Source organism: Gigantopelta aegis, chromosome 6, assembly GCF_016097555.1.
Source record: "Gigantopelta aegis isolate Gae_Host chromosome 6, Gae_host_genome, whole genome shotgun sequence".
In the NCBI taxonomy this organism is placed as follows: Eukaryota; Metazoa; Mollusca; class Gastropoda; order Neomphalida; family Peltospiridae; genus Gigantopelta; species Gigantopelta aegis.
In genome coordinates, this window is record NC_054704.1 from 88,630,332 (window position 1) to 88,644,301 (window position 13,970).

Sequence of the window (13,970 nt, forward strand, 5' to 3'; positions counted from 1 at the left end):
CCGTACATAAACAACCGTTCAGACGGCCTCGTGTGAACTCGGGCATTTTCGACAGTTTCGGAGCCAGGCGGTGCAGAACATTTGGAATGTTGTCAAAAAGTGATTTTTTGATTTGTGATAATGCACGAAGGTTGCGGTTATTGCGGTTAGCTTGGTGTGTGCCAAGTTTTATTATGGCAATCCGAGTCGAATATATGGCTCCCCTGCCACTAGCCGCCATCTCAAACATCTTTAACTATTTAGTTTCACCAGCGGTGCATTTAGTACAGCAGGGGTGTTTTTTTTCTTTCTTTTTATCAGAATGTGATTTCTTCATCAACCTGTTTTAATTTGTACACAAACACCTGTTAGCACTGTACTGAATAAACATGGTTACCGATATTGGGGAATTAGAGAGGAATGCAAGGTTTGTTTTAAGACATCCCAGCACACTGGTTAATTAGTGGGTTATTTGGTACCATATATACGGTAATTGTGATCTATGTCCCACACGATTAGAGAAGAATTCAACCCCACTACAACTATACAGGTCACTGTTGCACAACAATGGTATTTCTCGACAGTCTGTTATTTTGTAAATTATTATAATAATAATATTACTATCATCATCATTATTATTATTATTATTATTATTATTATTATTAAAGGATAGCGATTCTCGCAAAGCATGCATTTTACATTGAAAACGTAGTGCCCTATATCGCATTGTTAAACTGACGCTTCACGCATATCATGCTGGGAGGACTGCTCGTCTTATACTGGGACAGAAGAAGGTGGTCCTCACTTATTATGAAGGACGAATGGTGACTATGTCCCATCATGATAGAAGAATAATGACTATGTCCCATCATGATAGAAGAATAATGACTATGTCCCATCATGATAGAAGAATAATGACTATGTTCCATCATGATAGAAGAATAATGACTATGTCTCATCATGATAGAAGAATAATGACTATGTCCCATCATGATAGAAGAATAATGACTATGTCCCATCATGATGGACGAACGGTGACTATGTTCCATCGTGATAGAAGAATAATGACTATGTCTCATCATGAAAGAAGAATAATGACTATGTCCCATCATGATGGAAGAATAATGACTATGTCCCATCATGATGGACGAACGGTGACTATGTTCCATCATGATGGACGAACGGTGACTATGTCCCATCATGATGGACGAACGGTGACTATGTTCCATCGTGATAGAAGAATAATGACTATGTCTCATCATGAAAGAAGAATAATGACTATGTCCCATCATGATGGAAGAATAATGACTATGTCCCATCATGATGGACGAACGGTGACTATGTTCCATCATGATGGACGAACGGTGACTATGTCCCATCATGATGGACGAACGGTGACTATGTTCCATCATGATGGACGAACGGTGACTATGTCCCATCATGATGGACGAATGGTGACTATGTTCCATCATGAAAGAAGAATAATGACTATGTCTCATCATGAAAGAAGAATAATGACTATGTCCCATCATGATGGACGAACGGTGACTATGTCCCATCATGATGGACGAACGGTGACTATGTTCCATCATGATAGAAGAATAATGACTATGTCTCATCATGAAAGAAGAATAATGACTATGTCCCATCATGATAGAAGAATAATGACTATGTCCCATCATGATGGACGAACGGTGACTATGTTCCATCGTGATAGAAGAATAATGGCTATGTCCCATCATGATGGACGAACGGTGACTATGTCCCATCGTGATAGAAGAATAATGACTATGTCTCATCGTGAAAGAAGAATAATGACTATGTCTCATCGTGATAGAAGAATAATGACTATGTCTCATCATGATAGAAGAATAATGACTATGTCTCATCGTGATAGAAGAATAATGGCTATGGCCCATCATGATAGAAGAATAATGACTATGTCTCATCGTGATAGAAGAATAATGGCTATGGCCCATCATGATGGTAGAATAGTGATCATGGCCCATCATGGTGGAAGAATGGTGACGATGGAAGAATGGTGATCTTCACCTATCATGATCGACGAATTGTGACTATGGCCTGTTACAACGGATGAATGGTGACACTCACCTAACTTGATGAAAGAATGGTGACGATGGCCCATCATGATGGAAGAATGGTGATCATGGCCCATCATGATAGAAGAATAGCGATCCTCACCTATCATGATAGAAGAATTGCGATCCTCACCTAGTAACCACGGTCTATCATGATAGAAGAATGGTAACCACGGTCTATTATGCTGGAAGAATGGTAACCACGGTCTATCATGCTGGAAGAATGGTAACCACGATCTGTCATGATGGAAAAATGGTAACCACGGTTTATTATGCTGGAAGAATGGTAACCACGGTCTATCATGATGGAAGAATGGTAACCACGGTCTATCATGATGGAAGAATGGTAACCACGGTCTATCATGATGGAATAATGGTAACCACGGTCTATCATGATGGAAGAATGGTAACATGGTCTATCATGATGGAATAATGGTAACCACGATCTATCATGATGGAAGAATTTTGACCATGGCTCATCATGATGGAAGAATGGTAACCACGGTCTATTATGATGAAATAATGGTAACCACGCTCTATTATGATGGAAGAATTGTGACCATGGCCCATCATGACGGAAGAATGGTAACCACGATCTATTATGATGAAAGAACGGTAACCACGGTCTATTATGATGGAAGAATGGTAACCACGGTCTATTATGATGGAAGAATGGTAACCACGGTCTATTATAATGGAAGAATGGTAACAACGGTCTATCATGATAGAAGAATGGTAACCACGGTCTATTATGATAGAAGAATGGTGACTATGGCCTATTATGCTGGAAGAATGGTGACAATGGCTTATTATGATGGACGAACGGTGATCCTCGCCTATCATGATGAAATAATGGTGACAATTGTCTATAAATAATGGACGAATGGTGATGGAAGAATGGTGATCATGGCCCATCATGATGGAAAAATGGTGATCCTCACCTAGTATGATGAAAGAATGGTGGTCCCCACCTATTATGATGGACGAATGGTGATTATGGCCTATTATGATGGAAGAATGGTGACTATGACCCATCATGGTGGACGAATGTTAACCATTGTCTGTTATGATGGAAGAATAGTGACTGGCCTATCATGATGGACGAATGGTGATCCTCACCCATCATGATGAAATAATGGTGACAATGGCCCATCATAATAGACGAATGGTGATCCTCACCCATCATGATGGAAGAATGGTGATCCTCACTAATTATGATGGAAGATGGTGGTCCCCCACCTAGTATGATGGACGAATGGTGACTATGACCCATCATGTTGGACTAATGGTGATCCTCGCCTATCATGATGAAATAATGGTGACATTGGCCTATCATGATGGAAGAATGGTTATTCCCAAGCTAATACAACCTAACGTTGTGTAGATCAGTTCTGTTTGATGACGATTTGTATTTGTCAGTCTTTAAAATCTGACAAATTGGCGCTATTTGAAAATCGATAAATGGAAAAGCTAAAAGCAAATCAATTTAGTTACATTTAGAAACCTGAATAGCAGAAATTAGTTTTAAAATAAAACACATTTCGCAACATTAAACATACTTTATACAAACGTATAAATATAGTGCGACCATTGCCGAATATTGATTGCACTTGTTGATCGATCGCTTTCTGTTGGTCAGACGTCAGAAAGGCAACTCTAGTTAAGAACTCGGGGTCACTCCGTCCTCGCACATTAATATTAAGATGCGAGCGAGGCGAGATAGTACCTGGCATGTGTAGATTGATCAACACCCGGGAAGCGGAGGAGCACGTGAGACAGCAGTCAGCACCTGACATCGCCGGTCAAGCACTAGGTCTCGCGTATTCAAGTACCGCGAGAGTCATTGGGGTGAACTACAACACGTACAACATAAACTTTACAGATATCTCTCTTATCGCTATATATCTTTCATTTGATAGTTTGTACGCATTGACATAGATGGGGAGTTTTCCTTCAGTTATATTTGTTTTGTTAATTCGGATTTTTTTTAGCTAAATTTGACATAAACTGATTCTTGCCTTTAGAAGAAAAATAATAATAATTCGTCAAAAAGATTAAGATCAGAAATATTATTTTGAAACCAGAAACACATTTTTATTGTTTTAATTAATGGCTTTACTTAGAAGAAGAATAATGATTTTAATATAGTTAATACATTATTGAAAATGACAGAGAGAAAAATTAATTATTGTTTTATTTATATTATAAACAAGTTAGCATTTCCTTTTGAGATATTAAACAAATGCATGACTTTTATGGAATTACTTTTGTGTAGGATAAATGTTTTAAAAATCATTCTGTATTAGGTTTGGGTTTTTTCCAAACAAAAGATTTCATTTTCTTTCAAAACACACCTTTTTGGAAGTCTGTCATTTAGTAACTTTTTGACCCGTGGTATGTGCTGTCCTGTCTGTGGGATGATGCATATAAAAGATACTTTACTACTAATAGGAAATTGTAGCGGGTTTCCATTCAAAGACTATATGTCAAAATTACCAACTGTTCCACATCCATTAGCCGATGATTAATAAATCAAAGTGCTCTAGTGGTGTCGTTAAGCAATTTTTATTTTTTTTAACTTTTCACCCTTTGATGAACGCTCACTCTCCCGTCGACCTTTTAACCGTGTTAAATATGATAATTATTGTGTGTTCTTGGCGCCCTTGCTCGGTGAATGTGTATTGATTATCAGAACAGCAACACACACGAATCAGTATTAACGTGTTTACCTCTCAACGATATCACTTGAACACATTGGTGAACTTGTGCTACGGAGTAACTGTTATTTCTCACAGTTTGGATAAAAATAGTTCTTTAGAAATGAAAATAACGATGTGTCATTCACACATTTTTTTTTTTCTTTACGTTTTTATTTTATTACCAATACCAGGAAATAGTGTGTTTGTGTATATATGTAGTTGCCCCCCTGCCCCCCCCCCCACCCCGAAAAAATCCCGAAACAAATTATAGAAACTTAAATAAAATTCTCTTCTCAACCGTTTAAGGAGTTTTAGACTATTAACTACTCAGTTGCCCCAAGCCCCCACCCCCCACCCCCCACCCAACAAAAAATTCTAGCTTCGGCCCTGTATAAATATATATATATATATATATATATATATATATATATATACACACACACACACACACACACACACACACACACACACATTAAACAAGTGCATCGCCGTAAACCGATACATTAAATATTTGATATATGATCTCACACTTATATTAAATCTTCTCTTTTTTTGTTGTTGTCAAAACAATTTCATTGCCGTAAATCAATACATTAAAATTGTTTTATATACAATGTACTTATATTAAATCTTTTTTGCCAAAACAAGTTTCCTGTTGCATGTATTTTTAATGCTTCCCATAACGTTAGAGCGAAGTTTATACACAGGCAGAGACATTTCTCGTGAAATACATCCATTTTTAATTCGGCCAGCAAGAAGCGCACTCGGTGCCCTCTCCCGGGTTACTCGGTGCGTCAGACGTTCTGTCACGTGACTCTACTGTCCCTAGGAATAGATCGTTGACTATACATTCTTCTCAGAAACACTACTCTGTACCAAAACAGAACCCTGTCATCCACGTTGTATTATAAAGCGGCTATTTGATTTTAATCTGAACAAATATAACCATGCTTGGTTTGTACCCAAACAGGATATTGGTAATGAAAGACTTGGCGAATAGACCTCTAGTTTTTGTTAGTTTTCACGGAGGACATTTAGTACACACTGGCTTTAGTTGGGCTCAAAGAAAGTATCGACGGCAGATACAAACAGTTACCTGTACACGGCGTTAAGTACTGTGCTTTTGGTGATTGTGTTTATAAAGAATCTTGGGTGGATATACAGGAAAGTTTTTATTTCCTAACAATAATGGCAATAATTAGGTCATGTTTGAAATAAAATAAAAGTGAAGTTTGTTTTATTTAACGACGCCACTAGAGCACATTGATTTTTTTTATCTTATCATCGGCTATTGGACGTCAAACATATGGTCATTCTGACACTGTTCTTTTTTAGAGGAAACCCGCTGTTGCCACATAGGCTACTCTTTTATCTTTTATTTGCGCTTCCCACAGGCAGGATAGCACAAACCATGGCCTTTGTTGAACCAGTTATGGATCACTGGTCGGTGCAAGTGGTTTACACCTACCCATTGAGCCTTGCGAAGTACTCACTCAGGGTTTGGAGTCGGTATCTGGATTAAAAATCCCATGCCTCGACTGGGATCCGAACCCAATACCTACCACCCTGTTGTTTGAAATCAAGACGCAAAACTGACTCAACACAGAAAACAAGTTCAAAGGGAGTATACTACCAAATTAAATCCCATAGACGACATACTTAGTAGTCTAACATGCGGCTACAACTGCCACTAGCAACTTTTTAAAGTTAAATTTGTTTTATGTAACGACACCACTGGAGCACGTTGGTTAATTAATCATTGACTATTGGATGTCTAACATTTGGTAATTCTGACTCGTAGTCATCAGAGGAAACCCGCTACATTTTTTCCTAATACAGCAAGGGATCTTTTATATGCAGACAGGGAAGCACATACCACAGCATTTGTCCAGTTGTGGTGCACTGGTTGGAACGAGAGAAAAAAAAACGAATCAGTTGAATGCATCCACCGAGGTGGTTCGATCCTGCGACGCAAGCACCTAAAGCGAGCAATCAATCGACTGAGGTAAATTTCCATAATAAAAATACGAAGACGCAGGCCCGTAGGAACAATATCTGGAGGGGGTCATATTTTTGCCTTTACTTATATAGAGTAGAACAAAAAAACGTACGTATACGCCCTCAAGTGGCATAGAGAGTCAGCCAAAACACCCCACCCATAACGCTATCTTTGACAACCGATTTATGAAGTTGTTTGATGCGAAGCCAAATGCAATCTGCACATTTGGTCTTCGCATTAGGCAGCTTTTATCTGCTTCCAACATTGATCTTTCAGACATTTTGGAAACACCTTCATATTTTGTTTTGCCACCTTGGTGCATAAAACCACCTAAAATTGTGTTGGATCTCGTGCATCTGAAGAAAGATCGCACGGATCCAATTATTTATAACCAATATTTTATGGAAATAAAAGAGAAATACTGTGACTACATCCCTATTTACACGGATGGGTCACGGGATGGGAATTATGTGGCTTGTGCCACAGTTTTTCCATCAGACAAAATAATCTCTATGAGATTGCCTGATTTGGCATCTATATTTAGTGCCGAAACTTGGGCAATTATTAAAGCCCTAGAGGAAATAAAAAACTCCAGCTCCTCTAAATTTATAATCTATACCGACTCACTTTCGTGTCTCCTGTCTTTACAATATATGAAGCTGGAACATCCCTTAATTGGGATGCTGATACGAAAGTGTGTCTTTTTATCTATTAACAATAAGAATATTGTGTTTTGTTGGGTACCCAGCCATGTTGGCATCAGAGGCAATGAAAGGGCAGATTGTGCTGCCAAGTCTGCTTTGACTTTGCCACGTGCCAATGCTGGTATTCCCTATAGTGATCTCAAACATCACGTAAATAATTATATCTTTTCTACTTGGCAGGATGATTGGAACGGTGCGGTCGCGAACAAGCTTCATTCTGTTAAGCCAGTCCTGAGAGAGTGGCAGTCCTCCTATAGGCGGTGCAGAAGGGATGAAATAGTCTTGTGTCGTGCTCGCATCGGACATACTTACATTACCCATTCATTTATTCTCAAGAAGGATCCTCCACCTAAGTGTGAGCATTGTCAGTGTACACTGACGGTGCACCATATTTTGGTGGAGTGTAATCATCTAATCCAGACTAGAAACGATATATTCGAAGCAAGGGATGTGGTGGAATCCTTTAGATTCCACCCTGAACTTGTACTAAAGTGTTTAAAAGAAACTGGATTTTATTCCAAATTTATATTTACTTTTGTGTAATATTTGATTTGTAACATGAATTTTACCTTTATAACAAATGTGATATGTATTATTTTGTACAGCTCTTTACACTGTCTTTGACTTAACATTTCAAATTTCATGTACCACCGCACAGCTCTATACACTGTTTTTAACCTAACCTTTTATTTTTACCATTGTATGACACCCAATAGCCGATGTATTATTTGTGCTGGGGTGTCGTTAAACACCCATTCAATTCAATTCAATAGAGAGTCAGCCTTCCCCCTCTCCCGACCCTCCCGCTTCCTACGGGCTTGAGAACAGTCCTTATCAGTTTTAAAGTGCCCTTTCTGTCTGACTGAAGAAAACTATGTTATTATGTCTTGATTTGTGTTTTTTTTACGTAACACCCCCCCCCCCCCCCACACACACACACACACACACTTCCACTCCAAGTTATTTTAAAGTAAGTACGGCTGATAACTCAAGAATTGGACCAGAGCATCATCAGAAATGAATTTATGGCTAACAGAGGATTTACCGATAATGACTATGCGCTGATAGACTTCCTAGAGAGCAGGTTATTGAAGTTTCTTTACCTGAGAGAACTGTTTTAAAGTATCGATGGCAATCTGACAGGAACAACGTTATTCACCCATTGGTTCCTTCGTGTGTCAAGTAGTTCGGTGTCAGTGCAGTTAAGAGTTAAGTAGGCTACGACAACAACCGTTATGTCACACCAGGACGTTTGGGGTGAGAATCCCCGTGGCGTATTATTCTATATATAAAAAACATAGCACACTTAAATTCAAAGAATTGTTTAAAGGAACAGACCCTAGTTTTTAAAAACTTAGATCAAGCATTACTTATATTTTATTCTTTATATTATCCATTTCCGTAGAACCGAAGTGTTTCTGGTCATCCTGCTGTTTGTAGTACCAAAAATTGCATTTTTCATATTTTTAAAAACGCACGTGCGTCAGAGAAGTAGCGGTTTATTGATTTTAATTCTAGTCTATTTTTAAGGATATTTTCTGTTTAAACGTCACACTCTTCTTTCACTCTGTTGTGAGTTACAGGTTTGTAAATTAACTAAACTTGGTGTCCATTGTGTACGTGTTAAAACTAGGATCTGCGCCTTTAATTGTAATAGCATAAGCACCCTCCGTAAAAATTTCAAAATTCATCTCTGAAATTACAAGTAAATTCAGTACACCATAAACAGACATCTTCAATATCATTTGATACTTTTAAAAATACTGACTTGTAAAAAAACCCATTTCTACTATATTTGATTGTCTTGTCACCATGTGTCTTCATTTTTAAAATGTGTATATAGCTATTTTGAATTATGTTTGTATATATTCTACGAAGAACTCCTGTGGTCATCGTGTCACTGTAAATACCTATTGTACAATAAAACCTCATATCCTGTCGTTTGATGGCCTGAGTGTACCGAAATAAAGTTTCAAAGTTTCAAATAAAGTATTCAAGAGGGCGGGTGCTCGCTAACAAGTTGGCTGGTACCATCGTCTTCTATTTTATTGCTTTAATCAAACGTAGGCGCAAAAACCAGTCACCTGAACACGCCTTTGGTATCAAAAGAAAAGTGTGCTTTGTTTAACCATGCCACCAGAGCACATTGATTAATTAATCATCGGCTATTGGATGTCAAACATTTGGTAATTCTAACACGTAGTCATCAGAGGAAACCCGTTACATTATTCCTAATGCAGCAAGGGATCTTTTATATTACGCACTTTGTCACAGACTGGAAATCACATACCATGGCCTTTGACTAGTTGCGGTGCACTGGTTGGAACGGTAATCAGTCGAATGGATTAACCAAGGTGATTCGATCCTGTGACACAAGCACCTCAAGCGAGCACTCAACCGACTGAGCTAAATCCCGCCCCTACCTCTGATATCAACACTGACAATGCGACTGTTTTGACGGTGATTCATGAGTGCATGTCTAAACGTCCACGCAGTTCCTTCTCACGAAAGTTGAAATTTGTCAAACCAGTCTTAGTAGTGGCAGTCCTCCTATAGTTGGAAGTATTTATCGTAATGGAGATTAGACTGATTGAAGGATGGATCGTCCTATATAGACGAAGCATCAAATAATGAATCACTACCTTGTTAAAACAATCTTTGGACTCTGCCATATGCAAAAATACCATTTTGAATAAATCAATGGTTTTGTCATTCAAAACTAAGCTGAAAATTACGATATCGATACGATCTTACCAAAACCTTTAGATGTTGTGATATAACTGGGGGTGGGAGAAGGGTGGGAGAGGGGTGGAAGAGGGGTGCGAGATGGGTGGGAGAGGGGTGACGGTGATGCAGTAAAAATATGTTTTAAGCATGGTAATATGTTGTTTTCTCCAGCTACACAACAAGGACACTTTAAACTAAAGAGGGTATTTTTTCGTATTTATCTCTGGTGGCAGCAGAAATAAGCGCACGAGACAGGGTGTGGCAGAGGGGCAACACACACACACACACACACACACACACACACACACGCAACGCAACACCCAAATTCGGGCAAAAATTATATAGATATTCAGGCAAAATTAGCTGACCTGAAACCTTTTCACCATGTATTTTCATCATTCTACCTTCAATATTAGTTTTGCAGAAATGCTAATATGAATAAATGTTATCCATATTAGGACTTTTCGTTTAATTCGTTAGATAATGGCCCTTGGTTTTAATTAGTATTTATAACATTTGATGTGTAAAAACTGTCAACATGTCTGTTCTATTACGTATGTCTTTGTACGAGACATATGGTGTTCTTCTGTTGCAATATTACATTTATCAAACTACAGACTTCAAACTAATTTCATTTTAATGTTGAAATTAACAATAAACTATTTCTAAAAGATGTTTTCAAACCATTTTAGTATTGAAAACCTTTATATCAATACAGCATCTTAGTGTTAAAATAATAATAATGATAATAATAATAATAATAATAATAAATAAATAACGCACAAAAAACATATATTTCTCATAAATAGCCTACTGACCAATTTTGATATGCACGTTTGATATGCACTTATATGTTATGACTCTTTGTATCCAGGTTTTATGTTTCTGTACTTTTAGTCAACGCACTTTCATTGCACTAAACCCGTCTTCTTATCACAGCGAAGATAAGCGGCTTTGGTGTATCTATCTAACACGGTTCGAGGACAAAATGTGCATAATGATGATTGTGTTAAAGCCGCACGCCCTAGTTCCATCCAGCGAAAATAAATTATAATTTGGATAATCTACAAACCTGTAACACACTTAGATCACGTGTTTATCAAATGGAGTGAAAAAGCAGGTTTTATATCGATAAATACCATGGGAATCCCCATGTCCCAATTGCTTGAAATAATTTTGAAAGTTAGTATTCTGATGTCACCGGTAGATGTCGCTCGAAGCACAATAATGCCTACATCACGACAAATTTCACAGAGTGCGCACAGACGTGGGGTGCGTTCCTTTCACCTCTCCTGCACATGTTCCAACTGTTCTGTCCTGGTTGTATCCCCTCTCCAGATATCGTAAGACTTAGAAAAATTATTGGTTTTAAGGGTTTGTAACGTTTTGTATTGATATACTTACTTGTCTGAACTTTATTGTTACTGAACATGTTCACGAACTGTGAAGAAAAATCTCACAAATGAACAACAAGCAAACGACAACAAATCGGATGTTGATTGCGCGAACCGTGCACGAGAAAACAAACCGAACCAAAATGATAACGGTCACGTGGTATACCAACGTCTGAGACATTGAAATGGGAATATCCCCTCTAAAAATAGATTAGACCTTGTCTGCTCAACGGTTTTTTCTCAGAGGCCCGTGGCGCATTTTATGAAATACAAAAAATGCATTTTGTGGTATTACAAACACCAGGATTACCAGAATTACCAAAAAACACTTCAGGTGAATGGAAATGTATATTCTAAATAATAAACGGTAAGTAAAGTGCAATTTTATTTGTGAAAAAATGGGTTTAATAGCGAAAAACAACGGCGTAATGGTTAACAACTAGGACATGTCCCTTTAATAGATTTCCAGAGTGGGAAACACAATATTATACAAAGCTGGCCAGGGCCCGTGCTTGTAAAACTTTAATCTAGACTCATATTTGTTATGTCACACACATACAATTATTTGTATGACGTTAAATTCTCAAGGGGCGGGATTTAGCTCAGTCGGTTGAGTGCTCGCTTGAGGTGCTTGCGTCGCAGGATCGAACCACCTCGGTGGATTCATTCAACTGATTGGGTGGGGTTTTTTTTGTTCCAACTAGTGCACCACAACTGGTCAAAGGCCGTGATATGTGCTTTCCGGTCTGTGGGAAAGTGCGTAATACAAAAGATCCCTTGCTACATTAGGAAAAATGTACCGGGTTTCCTCTGATGATTATGTATCAGAATTACCAAAGGTTGACATCCAATAGCTGATGATTAATTAATCAATGTGCTCTAATGGTGTCGTTAAACAAAACAAATTTAACTTTAAAAGGTTGCTAGTGGCAGTTGTAGCCGCATGTTAGACTACTAAGTATGTCGTCTATGGGATTTAATTTGGTAGTATACTCCATTTGAACTAGTGGAATCAGTTTTGCGTCTTGATTTCACACATTACCTAATTATTGTCATTATTGTTAGGAAATAAAAACTTTCCTGTAAATTCTCAAGACTCTATTAGAATGTTAAGTCTAGATTGTAAACTTTCCTGTAAATTCTCAAGACTATTAGAGTGTTAAGTCTAAATTGTAAACGTTTTATTGGGGCGAGACGTAGCCCAGTGGTAAAGCGCTCGTCTGACTCACGGTCTTGGCTTGATCTCCGTCGGTGGGCCGCCCATTGGGTTATTTCTCGTTCCAGACAGTTATTCCACTGTTATATTAAAGGCCGCGGTATGTGCTATCATGTCTGTGAGATGGTGCATATAAAGTATCCCTTACTACTAATGGGGAAAAAAATGTGGCGGGTTTCTTCACTAAGACTATATTTCATAATTAACAAATGTTTGACATCAAATTGTCGATGATTAGTAAAATAATGTGCACGAGTGGTGTCATTAAATAAAACAAACTTTAACTTTTAACTGAACGTTTTATAACCACGATGCCTGTCATAAGTACAAGGGGGCGAACTACTTACAAAGGTTCTTGGACCCCGGCCACCTCACTCACCCCGGTATCGACTGGTATATCAAAGGCCGTGGTATGTGCTATCATGTCTGTGGGATGGTACATATAAAATATCCCTTTCTGCATTAAAAATAATGTAGCGGGTTGTCTTTAATGACTGCGTGTCAGAATTACCAAATGTTTGACATCCAATAGCCGATCATTAATTAATCAATGTGTTCCAGTGGTGTCGTTAAACAAAACGAACTTTCTTTCTTTCGACGGTATTGATACATTCTTGGTTGCAAAATTGTCAGGCAAGACATTCACGTGTAATCTGACTACAAGAATGTCTAGCTGAAAGGTTATATTATAATACATATTTACTGAAACACAATGAAAACGCAAAAACTACTTTTTATTGCAAATAACGACAAACTATTAATGAATTGATGGATAATGTAATATGACATTAATGACTGGTATTCATGAGATACATTCACATGGAAACATGGCCAGTTATCATCAGTAATCGAGTTGCATTCTGCATTCGTAATCGAAAAGTTCAACCACCCCCCCCCCCCCCCCCCCCCTATTAAGGTCAGTATCTGGTGTGCCCATCATTGGCCCGTGAGCATGCGTGAAGACGACGGGGAAAGGATTGGCACAAGCATCTCAAATAAGCCACAGGAATTTTCCTCCACTCCTCCTGCAACGCCTGTGCAAGCTCAGCGACGTTATGCGGTGGTGGCTGGCGGTGACGTACACGACGTCCTAACTCATCCCACATGTGTTCAATTGGGTTCAAATCCGGTGAAACGGCGGGCCAGTTCATAA

General features: G+C 38.3%; 1 protein-coding gene across 1 annotated transcript; it reads right to left on the bottom strand.

Moving 5' to 3' along the window:
• Nucleotides 1–695: 695 nt before the first annotated feature.
• LOC121374774 (histidine-rich glycoprotein-like) lies at nucleotides 696–1,748 on the bottom strand. The gene has a single exon (XM_041501882.1). It carries the CDS (start codon nucleotides 1,746–1,748, stop codon nucleotides 696–698), a length of 1,053 nt encoding a protein of 350 aa, XP_041357816.1.
• Between the last annotated feature and the right edge of the window lie 12,222 nt (nucleotides 1,749–13,970).

What these genes read in the sequence shown, in the direction of transcription:
- LOC121374774 (XM_041501882.1), bottom strand. Translation starts at nt 1,748, where the DNA reads ATGGGACATAGTCACCGTTCGTCCATCATGATGGGACATAGCCATTAT.